The 21,586-nt window shown below is 40.2% G+C and overlaps 2 protein-coding genes across 8 annotated transcripts in view; one reads left to right on the top strand and one right to left on the bottom strand.

The window, feature by feature from the left end:
• DCAF17 (DDB1 and CUL4 associated factor 17) overlaps positions 1-4,646 on the bottom strand; it is a 33,577-nt gene extending 28,931 nt beyond the window's left edge. For 2 of the 3 annotated variants that reach the window (XM_024561506.3, XM_045196264.2), the window contains exons 1-2: positions 4,118-4,646; positions 3,597-3,700 (exon numbers count right to left, since the gene is read on the bottom strand). In XM_024561506.3, coding sequence (XP_024417274.2) covers positions 3,597-3,700; positions 4,118-4,243 — 230 coding nt within the window. In that variant the 5' untranslated portion in view covers positions 4,244-4,646. Of the gene's footprint in view, positions 1-3,596; positions 3,701-4,117 lie in introns of those variants that run through there. The other variant, XM_045196265.2, reaches the window with a different exon arrangement.
• Positions 4,647-4,834: 188 nt separating this feature from the next.
• The window catches only part of METTL8 (methyltransferase 8, tRNA N3-cytidine), a 73,394-nt gene continuing 56,642 nt past the window's right edge, over positions 4,835-21,586 (top strand). For 3 of the 5 annotated variants that reach the window (XR_011650886.1, XR_011650887.1, XM_071220671.1), the window contains exon 1: positions 4,871-4,997. The gene's annotated coding sequence lies outside the window, so the exon portion shown is untranslated. Of the gene's footprint in view, positions 4,998-12,693; positions 12,852-21,586 lie in introns of all 5 variants that reach the window. The other 2 variants (XM_024561504.3, XM_024561505.4) reach the window with 2 other exon arrangements.

Here is a 21,586-nt window from a genome sequence, read left to right as displayed (position 1 = left end):
TGGTGAATGGCATATTAAAGAACTCCAATACTATTTACCAACCAATGCCACTTTCACTACTTTAATTTTTTAAATTAAAATAGATACCGTATTTTTCAGACTAAGATGCACTGCCCCCCAAATTTGGGAGAGAAATGGGGATGCATCTTATAGTCCAAATGTAGCTTACCTAGCTGGCTGGGGGGAGGGCCGGTATTGATGTTATTAAATATTTTACCACATTTTTAGCTTCAAAAATCTTTTTCCTATTTTCTTCCTCTAAAACCTAGGTGCGTCTTATGGTCTGAAAAATATGGTACCTCTAAATTGGGGAAGCTATGAATTGGGCTTTAAATAGTACCAAAGAATTATCGCTCATTTTGTGAGGTATGATGACATTATGATCATACAAGAGAATGTCCAGGTTGCCACTTCCAGCGTGACAGCATGAGGAGCTCTGTGGGCGTGCTCCCCAGGGAAACTGGTAGAAATTATAAAAGGACAACTATTTTAAAGTCTCTGGAAATGATCCTGGGGCATACAGCAAATGACAAAATATTTATTCAAGAAAATCTACAAGAACTCACTAAGAATAGGGAGTCTGTGGTAATTGAACTAGGATGTGCTTCTTCCCCACTATTCTCAGTTCAGGAAGACAAAAACTCCATTCCAGACTACTAACAGCCAAGAGCACAGGGCTCCCTCTACCCCAGTTCCCAGAGGGCTATCATCCTGAGGGGCAGCATTTATTATCCAGCCCCCAGCTGCTTGTTGCTAGGGCTGAGTCCTAGATGAGTAAAGCCAAGAGGTGGGGCTCTTTTCTTCTGCCTAGCCCCTACTCATGGGACAGACATTCTGCCTTGGCCGGGGCATTCCCTAGAACATTAGAGCCTGGATTTGTCTTGTCCCATCTCATAAAGCAGTGACACTGAGAAAGGCAAGACAACCTGAGGCTAATGCCTGCCCCATGCCCAAATGCTCGGCTTTTACAGTAGAATAGTCAGTTAGAGAGAAGTGTGCCATTGACCCCCGCCATCACCAGTTCCAGAGCCCTGATTCCAAGATTTTTCCTGGGAGGAGAAGCAGGTCATAAAGCAGAGAGGTCCTAGTGCCTGCCCACAGAAACTGACGTCATTTGCAACAGAGTGTGGATAAGCTCTAGCCTAAGAGCACACTCTCAAAACCATTGAAGGTTGTGATGAACAAATGGGAAGAGATTGGTGGTGATTCACTGGCCACACTGGCTAACCTGTAAGCAGGCTAGTTTCCCAGAGAGAACCAGAAAAACACTGCTGGAAGGAGCCATCCTGAGTCAGAACAAATTTAAAACACTACCTAAAAAACTATCCTAACTTCTAGTTTCTGGTCCAACATGTAAAGAGCTTGGAAGTCATCACACTTGTCTTCACTACAAGAAAAAAAAAAAGAACAAAAAAAATCAACAACTTTCATTATATCCATCAAACAATTGAGATTACAGGGCAAACTTCAGCTCCCAACACTGGAGAGAGAGGCAGATACCAAGAATCACATCTTACCAGCAGCAAAACCCAGAAGGAAGCCGCTAGTGTCAGTACTGGGGTGACAAAAACAAGGGCACTAGAGGAAATTGGGCCTCTGACACCTGCAGCTATAGCCAACAACAACGCAGCCTGACTCCAAGCCAGAGAAACATAAAACCTCACTTTCAAGACGTGTTTGCCACAACTCCTTTTACCTAATACATCACAGACAACTTTCAACAAAGAAATTATACAGCCTACTAAAATGCAAAATACAAAGTTTAAAGAGATAAAGTAAGTATCAGAATCAGACTCAGATACGGTGAAGATACTGGAATTTAGATTAGGAATTTACTGGTAATTTAGAATTTGTAATCAGATCAGGAACTTAAAATACCTATGCTTAATATGCTAAAGGCTCTAATGGAAAAGGTGGACAACATGCCAGAACAGATGGAAAATTAAGCAGAGATTTTTTTTAAGTCAAAGAAAAAATCAAAAGGAAATGCTAGAACTCAAAAACAACCTAACACAAATGAAGAATGTCTTGGATGGGCTTGAAGGTGTGTTAACAGAAACTTCCCAAACTAGAAAGTAAAAAGAATGAGAAAAACAGAACTTCCCAACTAGGAAAAAAGGAATAAAAGAAAACAGAACAGAATATCCAAAAACTATGGCATAACTAGAACAAATGTAATATACACATAATAGGAATAACAGAAGGAGAAGAAAGAGAAAACAAAACAGAGGAAACACTTAAAATAATAATGGCTGAGAATTTTCCAAATTAATGTGAGACATCAAACCACAAATTTAAGAAGCTTACAGAACACCAAGAATAATAAATACCCCCTCCAAAAAATCTATACCTAGACACATCATATTCTAACTGTAGAAAATCAAAAACAAGAAAACACCTTAAAAGAAGCCAGAGGGATACCCTGGCTGATGTGGCTCAGTGGATTGAGTGCTGGCCTTCCAACCAAAGGGTTGCTGGTTCCATTCCCAGTCAAGGCACTGGTTTGTGGGCCAGGTCTCCAGTAGGGGGCACACAAGAGGCAACCACACATTGATGTTTCTTTCCCTGTCTTTCTCCCTCCTTTCCCCTCTCTAAAAACAAATAAAGAAAATCTTAAAAAGAAGAAGCCAGAGTAGGGGAAACACACCTAACCTGTGGTGAAACAGGTTAAGAATTACATTGGACTTCTCTTTAGATCCCATGCAAGTAGAGAATGGAGTGAATACTGAACGTGATAAAAGAAAAAACCCACCAACCTAAAATTCTGTATCCCATGAAATCATCTTTCAAAAGGTGAGACAAAATAAACCTTCTCAAACAAAGCTTGAGGAAATGTGCTCCCAGTAGACCTGCCTTAGAAGAAATTTTCAAAGTTCTTCAGAAAGAAAAAAAATGATCTGGGTCAGAAACTCCGATCTACATAAAGAAAGGAAGAGTGTTAGAGAATAAATGAAGGTAAAATAAAATGCTTTCTTCTTCTTCTTTTAAATCCTCACTGGAGGACATGTTTATTGATTTAGAGAAGTTTATTGATTTATTCCTTAGAGAAGGAAAGGGGTGGGGCGGAGAGGAACATCAATAGGTTGCCTCCGGTGCATGCCCCAGCACGAATGGAACCCACAACCTAGGTATGTGCCCTGACCAGGGATAGAACCTGCAACCTTTTGGTCGACACTCCAACCATGAGCCACCTGGCTATGGCTATACTTCTTATTTTTAATAACAACAACAAGGTCTTCAGTGATTGCAACTTATGGATATAAGTAAAATGAATGACAGCAATATTATAAAAGGCAGTAGGGAGGCATTAGAAATACTCTATTATGAGGTAGCTGCGCTACCTATGGAGAGGTACAGTGTTACTTTGAAGAAACTTAAAGAGCAATCTATCATTTTGCCTGCACTACAAAGTAATTTGTTTAAATGGTACTTACACAGATGAAACCTGCAACTTCAGATTTAGCAAAATTTTCAAATTACATGCATTTTACCATGTATTTTGGACACGTTTTTCATTCTCCGATATCATTAAGCTCTAACGTAGGCATATGTTTCTAAAAAAAAAATTAGAGTTAAGATCTCCCCCCAAAAGATACCTGCTGACACAGCACCGATAATTATCAAAATATATTCTTCCTCTTTCATAGGCTATAGGTGACTTGGAATGAGTAGTCCAAACATTCTTAAACTTAGTACTTTCCTGAAAGACACAAAGAGTTTCAGTTTAGGAAGTAACTCATAATCCTCTACTGTGCACCAATTTTATGATGGATAGTTAAATTTAGGATTTTCAAAGAAATTTCTCGTACGTTATTTAAAAACATTATGTTCAATCTTTCCTCACTCTGCCTCACTCTCACGTTTTGGTTTAAGTGGGGTGACTAACTTTTAAAAAGACTGTTTGCAGAAAGACATAAGCAGCTTAAAAATTTAAAAGCATCTGGAGGCCCTATTAATACCTATGGACTAATTCCCCAGGTTCAGGGCATGATGCTCCTGCCCATCACACACAACCTTCTTAAAAAAGGGGCTCGACCGCGTAAAAGTGGCGCCCCAGAAGGCGTGACCACCAGGTGCCCCGCGGCCCTTCGCCCCGCTCCCCGGGGCCGGCGGTCACCTGGCACACCAGCGCCCGCAGGATGCCCAGGTTCGTCCTCTGCACCACGCCTGCGTCGCGCGAGAAGAAGCCCAGCGCCCGGCGGCTCAGCCGGAGGCACACGTTGGGCTTCCGGGTGCGGCCCATAGAGACGAGGGCCGGCCGGGCACCGCCGCGAGGTTGACAGCGCCGAGGAGCAGGGGCGCGCCCCTAACCCCGGCGCTGGACGGCGGCCCCTACCTCGGAATCTCGAGGCCCCAACTCCCTGCGAGGACTAGGAAACACTAGCACGGGGAGCGGGGCTGGGGACGCACGCCAGTGGGGCAAGGGAACACAGAGCTGGCACCGCCTGGGGCAAGAAGAGGGAAGGAAAACCACCCCCCTTTACGGCCTGGTCCCCGAACACCCTCCGGTTCTGGACCCGGCTACGGCTGCGGCTGCGTCGCCCCCGGAACGCGCGGCCTGCCGGGGCCGTTCCTTCCACGGGAAATGTAGTTCCCGGTGCCCTCTGAGGGAGCCCGGCTTGCTCCCCGAACTACAGTTCCCACCAGGCGGCAGGGACTGAGCACCCGCTCGGGTCGCAGCACCAGCCCCCCGCGGCCCCGCCCCGTCCCCTTATAGCCCCGCCCCGTCCCCTTATGGCCCCGCCCCAGCCCTCCGCTTCCCCGCCCCGTCCCCTTATGGCCCCGCCCCGTCCCCTTTGGCCCTGCGGAGGCTGCGCTGTAGGGCTGGCGCGCCTTTCCGGTCTGCACTGGGCGCGCGGAGGATCCTGCGAGTGCTGTTCCCGCACCCAGGTCCCTGTCCCTGGCGGCCCGCCTGCGCCCACGCCTGTCAGCCCGACTTTCGCTGTGGGAGGGGCTGTGTCCAGTGCAACCCCCCAAATCAGCGTCCTGTACTAAAGGTACGCCCCGCGGCTTTCCCCTTCAGTAACACGTCGGACAACGTGGATGAGGTTGACGGTTAAGCATTTGGGGTCTATAAACCCTGTGCTCTTGTATTATGAGTTAGCGGTGGGAGATGCTAGGCGTGCCCATCAAACCAGGGTTGAATTACTCTTTTCCAGAGGCCTGCCCTTCTGCAGCTTGCCAGGACACAGGCTGATTTTGCGATATTTGCAGCATTTTCCTTCCACTCGCCTCCTTTTTTTCCCTTCCTTAATGGAAATAAAATGTGAAATGTTTACATTCTTATTGGACTGCCTAAAATACTTCACGTCGATTCCTCCAAATAAAATTAAAATAGCTAACCCTGCCGGTAGGGTCAAAGTTCCCACTACACTACATTTTCAGTACTCTTGCACCAGATGCGTCCCGTCGCTCTGCTGGGAAGTCCGTATGAGTGCTGTCTTTGCATCTCCCACGCGGGCTTGGCGCGCTACCCCTTGTTCAATAGGTACGCGAGGCAGAGATGGCATCGGACAGCAAGAAAGTACAATCCTGAGTGGGTGCATTGGGTCATAGTTGAAGTACATAGTTTAGTAAAAACTTGCCATATACATTTTTAACCCTGCTGAATTTCCTTCAGGGGCTGGGCTTTTGCTGATTTTTCATAACTTATTTACAGCATACTGCTTTGTGTATTTTTAGACAGCGCTAAAATAGTTAATTTGGTAATTCATGAATGCAGCTGTCACTGAGAAAAAGACTCAGAAAAGATAACTGGATTTTCTTTGGCTGAAATGAAATTCAAATCATTGCTAAATCGAATCCATCATTTCTCTTTTCTCTCTCCTTCCCCTTCGCTGTCACTTGTTTGCCGCTTTGTGGTATTTACCTCACCACCAAATCCCCCAAGGGACAGTCATCCTAGATGCCTTATTCCCCCTCACCCCCAACCAAGTCCTTAAAAATAAATCTCACCTGAGGATATATTTATTGATTTGGGGGGGAGAGAGAGAGAGAGAAGGAGGGTGGGCAAATAGGGAAAGAGAAGGGGGGGAGAGGGGGGAGGAGAGAGAGAGACAGACATAGACATTTTACCTCTGGCACACGCCCAGACCTGGATGGAACAAACCCACAAGCTAGGTATGTCCCCTGACTAGGGATGGAATCTGCAATCTTTTGGTGTAAAAATTTTTAAAACTTTTTTTAAATTGATGTTTGAATACAGTTGTCTCCATTTTCCCACCACCACTTTCCCCTGCCCTACCCATGCCCACCACCCACCCTCAGTCCCACCCACCCTTGGCTCCTTTCCTGTACAATTTGATCGTCCCCTAATCACTGAGCCACCTGGCCGGGGCACATGGCCAAGTCCTTTTGATTTCAACTCTTCTCTATCCTTATCATACTCCCTGAGTAGGATATTATTTTATTAGCATCCTTCTTTCTGCCTTAAATACTTTTGATTCTGCCACTCTACACTGCTGCCAGTGATTTTTCTAAAGCACAAATCTGCTATTTTTCTATTAAAATCTTTGAATGGCTCCCAATCACCCAGAGCAGAATTTGTCAAACCGAAGTATATACCCAGGATTCTCTATTGTTAAAGTATTTCAGTATGTTAAATATATGCAAATATAAAACTATATATATAAATTCCTTATGTTGTATCTTTTATGCAACTGTAACTTATAAATAGTTATAAGTTAAATGTAGCAAAACTAAAAACAAATTCAAATGAATACTTATTCATTGTTACCAATGAGACTCTTTTTGCCAGGCCTAAGAAACTCTAAAAGCAAATGTTCTCTGTCCTCCCTGTTGTAGCTTCCTTATTATAGAAAGGCCCGTCCATATTGTCTTTGTGCTGAGAGATCGATCGCTCAATGCCCTCACCTCTTTTCTTTCCTTAAACCACTGTAAAATCGTCATTCCTTCAATGTGTCATGATTTTATTTGACCTTCACTTGGCAAACAGCATCATTTATATGAAGTACTCCTGGTTGTTTCTCATTAACCTGTGCCGATGACAAATGGTACCACCAGTTATTTACCAGTGCACTCCTAAACACAGATGTGAACTGAAACCTTGTGACAGTACTTGATTAAAAGGTGGTCATTTAGGTGATCCAGAGTGTCCTTTTGTTAGGAAATTTTTTTTGGTTAGGTTTTTATCAAACTGAAAATTAAAGGTTTCTCTAAGAGAGATCTCTTAGCTTGGAGGCTACATATATGATTCCACAGGGGTCTGTATCAGGTACCTGATAGGACAAAATCTGAATCCCTTAGTATTGTATACAGACAGAGTACTCTGTTATCTGCAACTTGCCCGCATTTTCTGCCTCATCTCTTTTCACCCTTCACATTTGCTCTCATGATTCTGATGTGTTGCTCCCTTGCTGAAGCCAGTGTGCCTTTACATTTCAAATTTTCTTTGGAGCTCCCTTCCTTTCCATCAGCTTACCTCAAAGACTCAACCCAGGTATGACAGCTCCACTCAGACACTTCTCCTGACCCCTCCACTGTAGGTGTAGCTTTGCCCTCTTCCAGCATGTCACTCTGCATATGTAGATTGTGGCACTATATTAGAATTGGTGTTTGACTTCCCACCGTTGTTTCTAGGTAGTCCATTCATTTGCTCAACGTACATATGCATTAACTATATTTTAGTGTACTAAGGATGCATATGTATATTGAATGAATGGACTACTCTAAAGACAATGTTTGGCCCTGGCCTATGTGGCTCAGTTGGTTGGAGTGTCACCCAGTAACTGAAAGGTCATGGGTTGGATTCCTGGTCAGGGCACATAACCAAGATTGCAGGTCTGAGCCCCAGTCAGGGTGACTACAAAAAAGACAACCAGTCAAAGTTTCTTTCACATCAGTGTCTCTCTCTCTCTCTCTCTCTCTCTCTCTCCCTCTCTCCCTCCCTCCCTCCCTCCCTCCCTCTCTCTTTAGGAATGAAAAACTGTCCTTGGGTGAGGATAAAAAAAAACAGACAATGTTTGTATAGAATCTTTTATCAGCAACTAAGTATTTTTAACAGATGCAGATTTAGTCTCCCCCCAATCTTTAAATCAATAGGAAACTGCAATATTAATAAGAAGAAATAACTTTTTAAAAACTTAAATCCCAACAGTTCTACCTATAAAGTAGTTATTTTCCATTTGTTGAAAGTCAAATGGCATGAACAAATATCCCTAGCTTAGGATTTGGAGATGACTTCTCTTAATTTTGGGCATAGAACAAACATAAGTTCCTTTTTTTTTTTAGTCTGTGTCTATGTGGTGTTTACAAAATACTTAGCCATCTTTGCCATGGTATTTTAAAGACAAGGAAGAGAAGATAATGAAATCAGAAGTTAAAATGGTTTGTGTTCATATATTCTGTTTAAACAAGCATGTTATAACCAAATCAATATATAAACACTCAGGTATTAAACCTGAACATTTGTTCAGACACCAAACAATTTGAACCAAGACCATGAGAGGTCATTCATTCAACATGTAATTATCTCCATGTACAACGTTCTGGGAAATATTTTGGCATAGAGTGTATGTAACAGTGAACAGGATGGGCAAGGTCCCTGCATGTAGGGTAGATAGATAACGTTGTGAAGAAGATAAAACAGGACAGTGGGCTTGACAGACAGTGGTTGGGAACCCTGCACTAGCCAGAGTGGTCAGGGAAGGCCTGTCTGAATAGTGTGGACTTTGAGTTGAACTCTGAATGATGGGAAAGAAGCTGCAAAGAACTAAGGTAAGAATAGTCCAAGTAGAGAGATGCTTGCTTAAATGCAAGTTGCCCCCAAGGCAATAACAACTTTGGCTTATTCTAAAACTGTCAGAAGGCTGGTGTGGCTCTTTATTGTGCATGAGAGAGATGAACTTAGAGAAGGTGGGCTGGAAACAAATTATGTCAGATGTAAGGAATTTCAGATTTTATTCTGTTATAATGGGAAGCCATTTGAAGGAGAGAGATGTGATCTAATTTGTGTTGTAATAAGGTCTCTGTGGCTGTGTGTGCAGAATGTACTGGGCAGTGGCAAGAATGGAAACAAGGAGACAGGTGGCTGTTCCGTTGGTCCAGGTAAAAGATAATGGTGTTTGGACTGGAGTGGTAGCAGGAGAGATGGAAAGAAGGAACAGGTTCAGGACATGTTTTGGAGGTAGAGATGACAGGATTTCTAGTGTAGTGGATGTTAATGATGAAGAAAAAAGATTCAGGTGAAATCATCACAAAGCAGAACCACAAGTAAACATCCCCAAATTCCCCCAACAAATGAAAACCAGGGAACTACTCATGATACAATGTCAATATTTTATTAAACATACACATCAGTATTTTAGACATTAATGCTAAGGTATGTTAGGATCTGTTCTGTGGCTGTGGTATATGGAAAGAGGGGAACAAAATCAGGGCGTAAAAGTAGACAGGGGTCATATCATGTAGTATCATGATAATGTGATGTGAAAATCACCAGTGAGTGATGTACCCCTTAAGAGATGGTTGGGAACAGCATCAGGGACAAAAGTGAAATAGAGAGACCAGCTGGCAATCGTAGTAGTTAGGTGAGAGTCACTTTTGGAAATTTATTTCAAAATTATTGAGGCTTTTGACCACAAGTTTGGTTTTTGTGTTTTTTTCTATATATATTTTAATTATATTTGTCTGGACATGTATTCTGTGTGTGTGTATAAAATCCAGAAATAATTAGGTTTAAAGGATTGGTAGTAAAATTTACAAACTATTCCTCCTATCTTAAAAAGTATTTTATTTATTCAAAAAATATGTACAGACAACATAGCATAATATATAAATAATAATTATAAAATGAATACCTATATATCTATCACCAACTTAAAAAAAAACAGAACATTACCTAAAACTTTGACAACTCCTATGTGCCCCTCCTGGTTCCCAGGTCCCTCTTTCCTCTTTATATAAATAAAATATTGTCAAGTTTTTAATGTCTCTGGACACCATATAAATTGAATCATACTATGTATACGCACTCTCCTACAAATTGCCTGTTATTTCCAACAGTTCACTTGACAAAGTGCCTTAGCTCATTTCACTTATTTTTACTGCTGTATAGTATTTCATTGTATGAATTTACCACAAGTTACCCATGTCCTGCTGGCTGGGCTTTAGTGTCTTTCAGGTTTTTATTCCTAGAGAAGTGCTGCTATAGACATTCTTACACCTGCCTCCTGGCCCACTTGTTAGAGCATGTATGTGTTTTCTATTGCCGTGTAATAAATTACCAAAATGTAGCAGCCGAACCAAGGCCATTTATTATCCCTATTTTTTCTACATGAATAACCACTTGTCCCAGAACCATTTCTTGATGGGCCCCTCATTTCTCCACAGATCTGCAGTGCGAACTCTTGTTGTGTATCCAGTTTACCCTTAGAGTCAGGTCTGTTTCTAGGCTCTGTTTTCTCTTCCGCTGTTCTGTTTTCTATCCCTAGCCTAATGCCTGACCAATTTGGTAGTAAGGATTGAGATCTAGTAGGGCAAGTCCTCTACTTACTCCTTTTCTGCAGGGGTCTCTATTCATTTTTTGCAGTTTGCACTTTCATATATCTTTTTGAACCAGCTTAAGTGCCACAAAAAAGCCTTACTGGAATTTTGATTGGTATAGCGTTAACTCTGTATATCAATTTGAAGAGAACTGACATCTTTACCATATAAAATTATCCTACCTGTGTAGACAATATGTCTCTCCATTTATTTATATCTTTAGTGTCTTTCAAGGAAGTTTTGTAATTTTTTCTTAAAAGGATTTCACATTTTGCAATTTCCTAAGTACAGTATTTTATTTTTGACTAGTGTTGTAAATGGTATATTTTAAAATTAGATTTTCTAAGTGTATTTTTTGCTAGCATATAAAAATGCAATTGTTGTTTTGTATATCTATCTAGCAACCTTGCCAGACTTTATTTCTAATAGTAATAATTGTCATTTGTAGGGTTTGGAGATTTTTCTCTGTCGGCGATAAACGTGACCTCAGGGAACCGTGATAGTGTTGTTACCTCCTTCTCAACTCCTACCTTGTATTTCTCCTTTTTTCTCCAGTGCTGGCCAGGGCCTTTAGTGCAGTTGAATAGAGCCAGTGATAGTGGACATCCTTGTTTTATTCATGTTTAATATTTCTAGTATTTTATCAGTAAAGATGACATTGTGGGCTTTTGGTAGCCACCCTTTATCAGGCTAATGAAATTATCATCCATTCCATATTTGCTAAAAGTTTTATTTATTTGATTTTGAGCCACAAATGGGTGTTGAATTTAATCAACTACTTTCTCTATTTGCTGAGGAGGTCATGTAATCGTTTTTCTTTAATCTGATAATTTAGTGAATTACACAAAAATATTTTCTAATGTTAAACCAAACGAGTTTATTTAGAGAAGTTGTGTGGGTGTGTGTGTGTTTTAATACCTTATGGGATTATGGCAGCTGATGGCTGGAATTGTCATTCAGCTTTCTGAACCTTTGCTAGGTTTTGTTCCTTCTCTAAGGGTTCTTCTTGCTGACTCAATGATAGAGTTAACAAGATATAGTTTTAAATGAATTTAACCAGCCTTTTGGGAGTATTTTATAGCATAAAGGTTTTTGGAGTGTGAGTTCACCAAATCATCAGAACTAGAATTCTATTGTCTTACATTTTTAGTCTAAAAGTTTCCATTAATGTAGGATAGGATCACTTACCATTCTTCATTTCTGTCTTCTCTTCATGTCTCTATGCACAGCCATTTCCCTCCTTGCTGAAAAAACAAACAAGAAGTAGTGCTGCACAGTAGAGAGAGCATCATACCAGGAGTTAAAAAGCACAAGTTATAGTTCCAGCAAGCACCACCACTTAGTGAGGTCTTGCCCAAGCCACTTATTCTCATGAGCTTCATTCAATCATCTGCTGAGTGGAAACACTCAGGATTGAAGTGAGAATCACATGAGTTTATAAATGTGAACACATTGTTGTAAGGGGAAAGGATGAGAAGCAATGATGTCAAGTGCATTGACTGTTAGGAAAATGTAACAGAAACAGGGAGTTTGAGGAGGGGCGAGGGTTGATTAGCAGAATGGAGGGTTTTTTTAGGGTAGTGAAACTGATTTGTATGATTCTATAATGACAGATACATGCCACTATGCATTTGTTAAAATTCAGACCTTCACAGCACAAAGAGTAAACCTTAATGTATGCAAAATTTAAAAAAATAACTAAGGGGAAGTGGGGACTCCAGGATGGAATGCAGACTAACATAAGAATCTAACTGCGTTACAAATGTCAGCAATAACCTCACTGAAAGGGGTCGGGGAAAGGTGCTGACCTAAGTAACTTTGAAAGTGCAACTGAAGACTAAAGACAATAGGAACTGTACATATGCACTGTACTCTAGTTGACAGTTTCCCGTAGACATATGGGTTAATTCTGAAACCACAGTACATGTGTACTGGAATTGAATAATTAATAACTGGTTGGTGGATGATGGGAACCAGGTTTCTTACTGTTGGAGTGAGAGGTTATAGACAAGCAAGAGGTAAAGGCTAGAATGATCCATCCGCATGGTAATGGATTAGAGTTGGAGACATCAGTATGAACTCCAGTTTAGCTTACTACAGATATAGATAGATACACAGAGAAGCATTTGTCGGTAAAGGTATGTGTATATACTTGATTTAGTATACACGTGTATTTCCTTGCTTTGTCAGTTGAGAGCACCTACAAGCAACCTTGTAGTGAGGATATGCACCCGGTACCCAGACCATTCTTTAATAAAAGAACAAATGCTGTTTGGAGAAACGGCTGATTCTAAGACTGGGTCAAGACTCATACAACGTGGGCCTCCAACATCTTGCAGTGCCAGAAGGTAAGGAAGTGCTGCAAAACAAAAGCACAATGATGGAATTGTGTCAAAGGATATAGGAGCCAACTGAAATACAGTAGTGTTGGGTTATAACCCACAGTTTAAAATAATTACCTATGAGTCCATACTGATATGAACAAATGATTGAATAAAGAAATAAATGTGGAAGAAGAGTCGAATCTCCCATGCAAAAGAATTCCAGATAATTTATGTAGTTACTTTTACCTTCAAGAGGTAGAGCATAATTCACCACTCCTTACGTGTGGACTATGCATAGCCATTTCCCTAAAGAATACGGTATGGAAAGGGGGCAGAAAACAGCTTCACAGTGGAGAAATCTGTGAGCCACTGCCTCAGCCAAGTGGTCAAGGTTAATTAACATCAACAGTAATAAGTTATGTTTATATCATTTGCTCTTGATATGATGTAGTAAGAATGGCAGTTTACCGCCATGGTTTTTCTGCCTAAAACCCATACCTCCAGTCTACTCATAAAAAAAATTGATGAATATTTGTTGAGGATCATTCTATCAGATAAGTGATCAGTACTCTTCAAAACTTACCGTCAAGGTCATCAAAAACAACGAAAATCTGAGAAACTGTTAGAGCCAAAGAAGCCTAAGAAGTCCTGATGACTAACTAATGTCATGTCTCAGATAGAATCCTGCAGGAGAAAAAGGACATTAGGTAAAAACGAAGGGAATACGAATGAAGTATGGACTGAAGTTTATAATAATGTATTGATATTGGCTTAATTTACTAATGTGAGATTTTAATAATAGGGGAAACTGTCAGATATATTGGAACTCTGTACTATCTGCAACTTTTCTGTCAATCTAAAACTGTTCTAAAATTAAAAGTGTACTTTAAAAACACAACAAAAAGATGGAAGACACCACTGTAAAGAGGCAACATAGCTTTAATGATTAAGGAAATGAACTCAGTTACCAGCCTGCTTGGATCCACATCTCAGCCTCACTATTTACTAGCTGTGTGAACATGGTTATCCTAAGTACCTACAATTACTACCTCTCTGTGCGTTAATGTACTTGTCTGTTAAATGGGTTCTTGGCGAGACTAAATGAGTTATTATATGTAAAGCACCTGGAGTATAGTCAGCACTATGTAATTCTTTGATTTTATTTATCATTACTACTTTGCTTTGTTCTTCAGTTTTGGGGATCTCGGTGATAATAGCTGAATCTCTCTTCAGCATACTGATTTTTAGCTTGGCACTCCAACACAACATCTTATGATGCATCTATAACGCTTCGTTCATAAGGGGGAAATCATTAAGATTGTAAAGCTTCAAGGGAAAGCAGAACCAGAACTTGAGGACTGCCAGTGCTGGTTTCATGCTGCGTGACTAAGTGAATGCAGAAGCCAGAAAGCCTGACAGGGTCTACTTTTTATGGGCATAGACATGCCGCACGTAGAAATGCTTTAGTTAACTTTATTTGTTTTTTAGGAGATTCCTTGCTAAAATGACCACTTCCCTTGTCAAACTGATGTTCCTTTAGGGCAAAGCACTGCCTCCAGTGCAAACTCCCTCAGATTTAGGGTTCAGCACCTAAAATTTTGGTGGCATTTGAAACAAAATGGAATGTATTATAGAAGCATGCGTTTTAGGCCTTTTACTTCTCTACCTAAAATACATGCCAACTCTTTGGAAAACTCTTTAGAGATCAGCAGCACAGTCAGAATAGTGTCGTGAGTAGAATGTAGAATTTGGAGTTAGGAGGCCTGCTTGGACCTTGGCTCTTGTATGTGTGAGATCAAGGCAACTCAGGGAATCTCTTTGAGTCTCATCTCCTACATCTGTAAAATTGTGACAGTACAAAGGCTTACCTTGTCTTCCTCCCTAGATTATAGGATGGTTATCAGGATTAGGTGTGAAAATGAGAGCTTTTTGTAAGTTGTAAAACCTATACAAATCTTATTGTTACAGTAATTTTCAGGTTTTCAACCAGAATAGAACTCTAATGGGCAATATAGTCGTATTGTGCTGCAATCATCTGCATACCTTAGCTTATTTATTATATAGTAAGGTGAAATCATTTGAATTTAAAATGCTTTTCATGCTGTATTTTCTCATAGAACTTAGGTTTTTATGGTTTTCTCTGGTGTAACAAAGAAAGGCATCGTTTTAATCTGGAATTGTCTCTTTGGGGCGGGGATGCAGTTTGAGGAAATGGTTTCCAAACTCTTCACTGAAATTAGCTGTGTAGAGAATACAAGTATCCCTGTGCTTGGGGGAGCTGTCTCCTTCAGACAGACACCCTCTTGTTCTGGCGCGCAGCTGACCGCCAGAGGGCGCGCGAGCTCTCCCCGGGGTTCGGCTGGGCAGACCTGACTGGTGCCATCTGTGTTTGCTGCCTGATGACGATTAACAAGTACTATAAATGAAAAGGTTCTGGCACATCAGAAACAGTTTCCAAATGGAAGGAGAGAGCAGCCATAATGTCAAACAGCAGTGCAGCAAGTAGCACGTACCTGCCGTAGTTGGTGACTAGGAAGTTTCTGGGTAACTGGAATTTGACATTCTAGTACGGATTATTTATCTCTTTTTCGTCTCCTTCAGCTACTCGTTGCCTTTTCCAATAATTTCTTTCAGGGTTATTTGCCCTACCTGCTTAGCACCTGCATTCCTTACCTGGTATAACAAATTGGGGTATTTTAAAGCAGGGGTCCCCAACCCCCCGGGCCTCGGACCCGTACCGGTCCCGGGCCTGTTAGGAACCGTCCCAGAGGGATGCTCCGCCTCCTGTCACCAGCCCCCCTCTCCCCACCCCGGTGTGAAAAGGGCTCGCTGTTTTAAAGCAGCCTTTCTGGGTCCCACTAACCACCATTAACCAGTTCTTATAAATTCCATGCCCTCTTCCCCACATTTTCATGGTGTATACCAAAAAATTTTTGAAACCTTTCTAGTGTTACTGTTACTAGTGCCTATGCTATCTTGTTTTTTTCTTTTTTCTCAACCATGGATCCTCTACCCATGAATATTATATAGAATTGTACACATAGTGATTTAAAAAATATTTTTATGTTTTCTGATTATAAAGGTAATTTGAGTTTACTTAAAAGAAAGAGAAAAGTACGTTTCCAGATGTATTAAGAAGAAAATACTAGGATTTCCTTGAGCCTTTCAATGAAAGATGACTACTGTAAATTCTTGTAGACCTTTTCTGTACTTGGTATATGTTAATTTTTAAAAATAAGATCACACTAAAGGTACCTACCTTTTCTCCCCACCTAATAAATAATGGACTTTTTTACATGTCAATAAATTTATATTTTAGCAACATTTTAAGTGGCTACATAATCTTCTTTATATGAATGTACAATAATTTAGTCATCCCTGAAAAGATGAGTATTCAGATTGTTTGGAGATTTTCAGTATAATGTACAAACAATGCCGTGACAAATCCTTAAAATTCTTCTGCTTATATTCCTAGGATATATTTCTATAAATGGAATTTTCCATAAAGCTTTGTCTTTAAAATTTTCCATGTGTTGCCACAGTCCCCTCAGTGCATCCCCCCGACAGTGTGTGAGGGAGCTCGTCCCTGCCCACCACCCATCACAACACTGTGTTTGGTTATAGCATGTCCTCCCACACCTTTTTATAAGCAATCTTTTATTTTTTCCTTTTTATACTTTATAGCTTTGATAATCATGTTCAAAAGAGGTTTTTCTACCCCACTTTTTAGTAAGTATTCACCTTTGTTTTTTCTAGGTCTATTAAGAAGTATTTTTATATGAAAAAGTTTAATACATCCTGGAATTTATTTTCATGTTAGATATAGGGTAGGGATAAAACTATTTTTCCAAATAGGTAGCCCATTTTCTTAATACAATTTTTTGAATAGGTAAGCCTTAACCCCCTAAAGTGAAATACTATCTTTATTACAAATGGAATTCCTTTTTTAAAAACATATATTGTTGTTTAATTGCAGTTGTCCCATCTTTTTTCCCATTGCTCACCCCTACCCTGTCCCCACCCCACTCCCACAGTCATTCCCCCCACCCATTGTTCGTGCCCATGAGTCCTCTATTCGTGTTCCTTTGCTTGCCTCCTCCCTTTCTTTCCCCATTCTCCTCTCCTCCTCCCCTCTGGCCACTGTCAGTTTGCTCTTTATTTCAATGTCTCTGGCTATATTTTGTTCATTTGTTTGTTTTGTTGATTAGGTTACACTTATAGGTGAGATCATGTGGTATTTGGCTTTCACTGCCTGGCTTATTTCACTTAGCATAATGCTCTCCAGTTCCATCCATGTTGTCAAAAGGTAGGAGCTCCTTCTTTCTGCTGTGTAGTATTCCATTGTGTAAATGTACCACAGTTTTTTTATCCACTCATTTACTGATGGGCACTTAGGCTGTTTCCAGCACTTGGCTATTGAATAATGCTGCTAGGAACTTTGGGTACATGGGTTCTTTTGAATTGGTGATTCAAAATTCTTAGGGTATAGTCCCAGCAATGGGATTGCTAGATTGAAAGGAAGTTCCATTTTTAGTTTTTTTAGGAAATCCCCTACTGTTTTCCACAGTGGCTGCACCAGTCTGCATTCCCACAAACAGTGCACTAAGGTTCCCTTTTCTCCACAACTACAGCAGCACTTTTTTGCTGATTTATTAATGATGGCCACTCTGACCAATGTGAAGTGGTATCTCATTGTGGTTGTAATTTGCATCTCTCTGATGGCTAATGATATTGAGCATTTTTTTCATGTGTCTACGGACCCTCTGTATGTCCTCCTTGGAAAAGTGTCTGTTCAGGTCCTTTGCCCATGTTTTAATTGCATTGCTTGTCCTCCTGGTGTGGAGTCATGTGAGTTCTTTATATATTTTGGAGATCAAACCCTTGTCCAAGGTATCAGTGGCAAATATGTTTTCCTTATCATGAGGTTGGTTCCTTTTCCATTTTATTGATGTTTTCTTTAGCCATGGAGAAGCTTTTTAGTTTGATGTAGTCCTATTCATTTATTCTTTCCTTTGTATCCCTTGCCCTAGGGAATGTATTGGTAAAAATATTGCTGCATGGGATATCTGAAATTTTCCTGCCTATGTTCTCTTCTAGGACTTTCATGGTGTCATGACTTATATTTAAGTTTTTCATCCATCTTGAGTTTATTTTGATTCATGGTATAAGTTGGTGGTCTAGTTTTGTTTTGTTTTTTTTTGGGTTTTTTTTTTTTTTTGCATCTGCTTGTCCAGATCTCCCAACACCATTTGTTGAAGAGGCTCTTTTTACTCCATTTTATGTTCCTGCCTCCTTTGTCAAATATTAACTGACTGTATTGACATGAGTATTTTGGGGCTCTCTATTCTGTTTCATTGGTCTATGAGTGTGTTCCTATGCCAGTACCAGACTGTTTGATCATTGTGGCCTTGTAATATAGTTTGATATCAAGTAACAAATGGAATTCTTATGTACATTTTGACTACTTTCTGCACTTTCTTTTCTGTTCCACTGCTTAAACTTTATATCCTGGCACTATGGACATAGTCAAGATATACTTGTTTTGTAGTATATTGTTTTGAGATTTGTTTGTTTGTAGATATGTCTTATATTTTATTTTTTATTGAATTTATTGGGGTGATATTGGTTAATAAAATTATATAGGTTTCAGGTGTACAGTTCTACAACCCATCATCTGTATATTGTATTGTGTGTTCACCCCCCAAAGTCAAGTCTCCTTCCATCACCATTTAACCCCCTTTACCCTCTTCTACCCACACCCAATTCCTTCCCCTTTGGTAATCACCATGCTGTGGTCTGTGTCTATGAGTTTCTTTTTTTTCTTTTGCTTAATCCTTTACCTTATTTATCCAGCCCTGCATCTCTCACCTCCCCTCAGACAGCTGTCAGTCTATTCTCTATGAGTCTGTTTCTAGTTTGGGTTAGTTTATTTTGTTCATTAGGTTGCACATATGAGTGAAATCATTTGGTACTTGTCTTTCTCTAACTGGCTTATTTCACTTAGCATAGCACTCTGCAGATCCATCCATGCTGTCGCAAAGGGTAAGATTTCTTAAGATTTCTTTCTTTTTTATTGATTTATTATTATTAATTTTTAGTTATTGATATGAGAGTGAGAGAGACATGAGAGACACCAATTTGTTTTTGCACTTATTATGTGTCCATTGGTTGCTTCTTTGGTGTGCCCTGAATGAAGATCAAACCTGCAGCCTTAGTATATCGGGACAATGCTCTAACCAACTGAGCTACCTGCCCAGGGCAGATTTCCTTTTTTTTAACAGCCGAGTAGTATTCCATTGTATAAATGTACCACAGCTTTATATATCCATGTATCTACTGACAGACACTTGGGCTGCTTCCAAATCTTGGCTATTGTAAATAACGATGCAATGAAAATAGGGGTGCATATATTCTTTCGAGTTAGTGTTTCAGGTTTCTTCAGATATATTTCCAAAACTGGGTCACAAGGCAGTTCCATTTTTAATTTTTTGAGGTAATTCCATACTGCTTTCCACAGTGGCTGCACCAATTTGCAATCCCATCAACAGTGCACAAGGGTTCCCTTTTCTCCACACCCTCACCAACACTTGTTTGTAGACTTAATGATAACCATTCTGACAGGGGTGAGGTGATATCTCATTGGGGTTTTTATTTGCATTTCTCTAAGGATTAGTGACACTGAGCATCTTTTCATATGTCTATTGGCCGTCTGTATGTCTTCTTTGGAGAAGTGTCTGTTCAGAGCCTTTGACCATTTTTTAATTGTTTGTTTGCTTGTTTGGTGTTCAGTTTTATAAGTTCTTTATAAATTTTGGATATTAACTCCTTGTCATATGTGTCATTGGTGAATATGTTCTCCCATTCAGTGGGTTGTCTCTTTACTTCGTTATGGTTTCCTTTGCTGTGCAAAACCTTTTTAGTTCAATGTAGTCCCATTTGTTTATTTTTTCTTTTGTTTCCCATACCCAAGGAAATATATCAGAAAAAATATTGCTATGAGCAATGTCCGAAATTTTACTACCTGTGTTTTCTTCTAGGATTTTTACGGTTTCAAATCTTAAATTTTTAATTCATTTTGAGTTTATTATTGTGTGTGGTTCACAAAGGTGGTGTAGTTTTATTTTTTTTCATGTATCTGTCCAGTTTTCCAGCACCATTTATTGGACAGATGTTTTTACCCCATTTTATGTTATTGCCTCTTTAATCAAATGTTAATTGAATATAATGGTATGGGTTTATTTCTGAGTTTTCTGTTGTGTTCCATTGATCTATATGCTTATCTTTATGCCAGTAACATGCTATTTTATTTGTCTTTGCAGTACAGTTTGATATCAGGAAGCATGATTCCTCTAACTTTGTTCTTTTTTCTCAACATTGCTGTTGCTATTCAGGGTTTTTTGTGGTTCCACATGAATTTTTGGTATATTTGTTCTAGTTCTGTGAAATACATCATTGGTAACTTACAAGGAATTGCATTGAATTTATAGATTTCTTTGGGTAGTATGCACATTTTGATGATGTTAATTCTTCCTATCTATGAACTCTGTACACACTTCCACTTATTTGTATCTTCTTCAGTTTCTTTCTTCAGTGTCTTAGAATTTTCAGAGATACAGGTCTTTTTCCTCCTTGGTTAAATTTATTCCTAGGTGTTTTATTCTTTTTGAAGCAATTGTGAATGGGATTGTTTTCTTAGTTTTTCTTTCTTTCTTTCTTTTTAAAAAGATTTTATTTACTCATTTTTAGAGAGAGGGGAAGGGAGGAAGAAAGAGAGGGAGAGAAACATCAATGTGTGGTTGCCTCTCACGTGTCCCCCGCAGGGAACCTGGCCCATAACCCAGGCCTGTGACCTGAGTGGGAATCTAACCAGCGACCCTTCAGTTTGTAGGCCAGCACTCAGTCTGCTGAGCCACACCAGCCAGGGCATTAGTTTTTCTTTCTGATAGTTCATTATTGGTGTATAAAAATGCAACTGATTTCTGGAAATTCATTTTGTATCCTGCTACTTTACTGAATTCATTTATCAGTTCTAGTAGTTTTTTGGTAGGATCTTTAGGGTTCTCTATATATAGTATCATGCCATCTGCAAGTAATTCTTCTTTTCCAACTGGGATGCCTTTTCTTTCTTCTTCTTGTCTGATTGCTGTGGCTAGGACTTCCAGTACTATGTTGAATAAGAGAGGTGAAAGTGGACATCCTTGTCTTGTTCCTGACCTTAAGGGAAACACTTTTAGTTTTTGCCTATTGAATATGATGTTGGCTGTGGGTTTGTCATATGTGACCTTTATTATGTTGAGCTATGTTCCCTCTATTCCCACTGGGTGTGTTGGTTCTGGGGCCTCTTGGGAGGGATCCTGTTGCAGACAAGTGTGAGATACTGCCTGTGACTGGCCCTGGGCAACCTGTTTGGGGCCACAACACTATCCATAGTTTGTGGCTTCTCCTTCTGGGCCTGGAAGTGCATGGGAAGGACCAAGCTGTGCACCAGGGCTGGCTTTTACCAGAATCAGACCTCAGTGTAGGTCAGCAAAAGTCCCAAGGCTCCCCAAGATCCACCTCCACTTGTCTCTACCTGCTACCTGCCTGTTAGGCTCAGTCACTGAAAGAGCCTCTGGCAGTACTTGAGTTGCATGAGGTAGATTGTCAGTGAGCCACCAGGTAGAGGTGAGTGGTGTTTAGTGACCAGATTGATACAGGTTCAAACTCAGTGCCAATGCTGGGTCTGAGGTCAAACATTCCAGGGTATACCAAGTCTAGCT

The sequence above is a fragment of the Desmodus rotundus genome, chromosome 2, assembly GCF_022682495.2.
Source record: "Desmodus rotundus isolate HL8 chromosome 2, HLdesRot8A.1, whole genome shotgun sequence".
NCBI classification, from domain to species: domain Eukaryota; kingdom Metazoa; phylum Chordata; class Mammalia; order Chiroptera; family Phyllostomidae; genus Desmodus; species Desmodus rotundus.
Note: the sequence above shows the minus strand (reverse complement) of the source record. Positions and strands in the feature narration are given on the sequence as shown.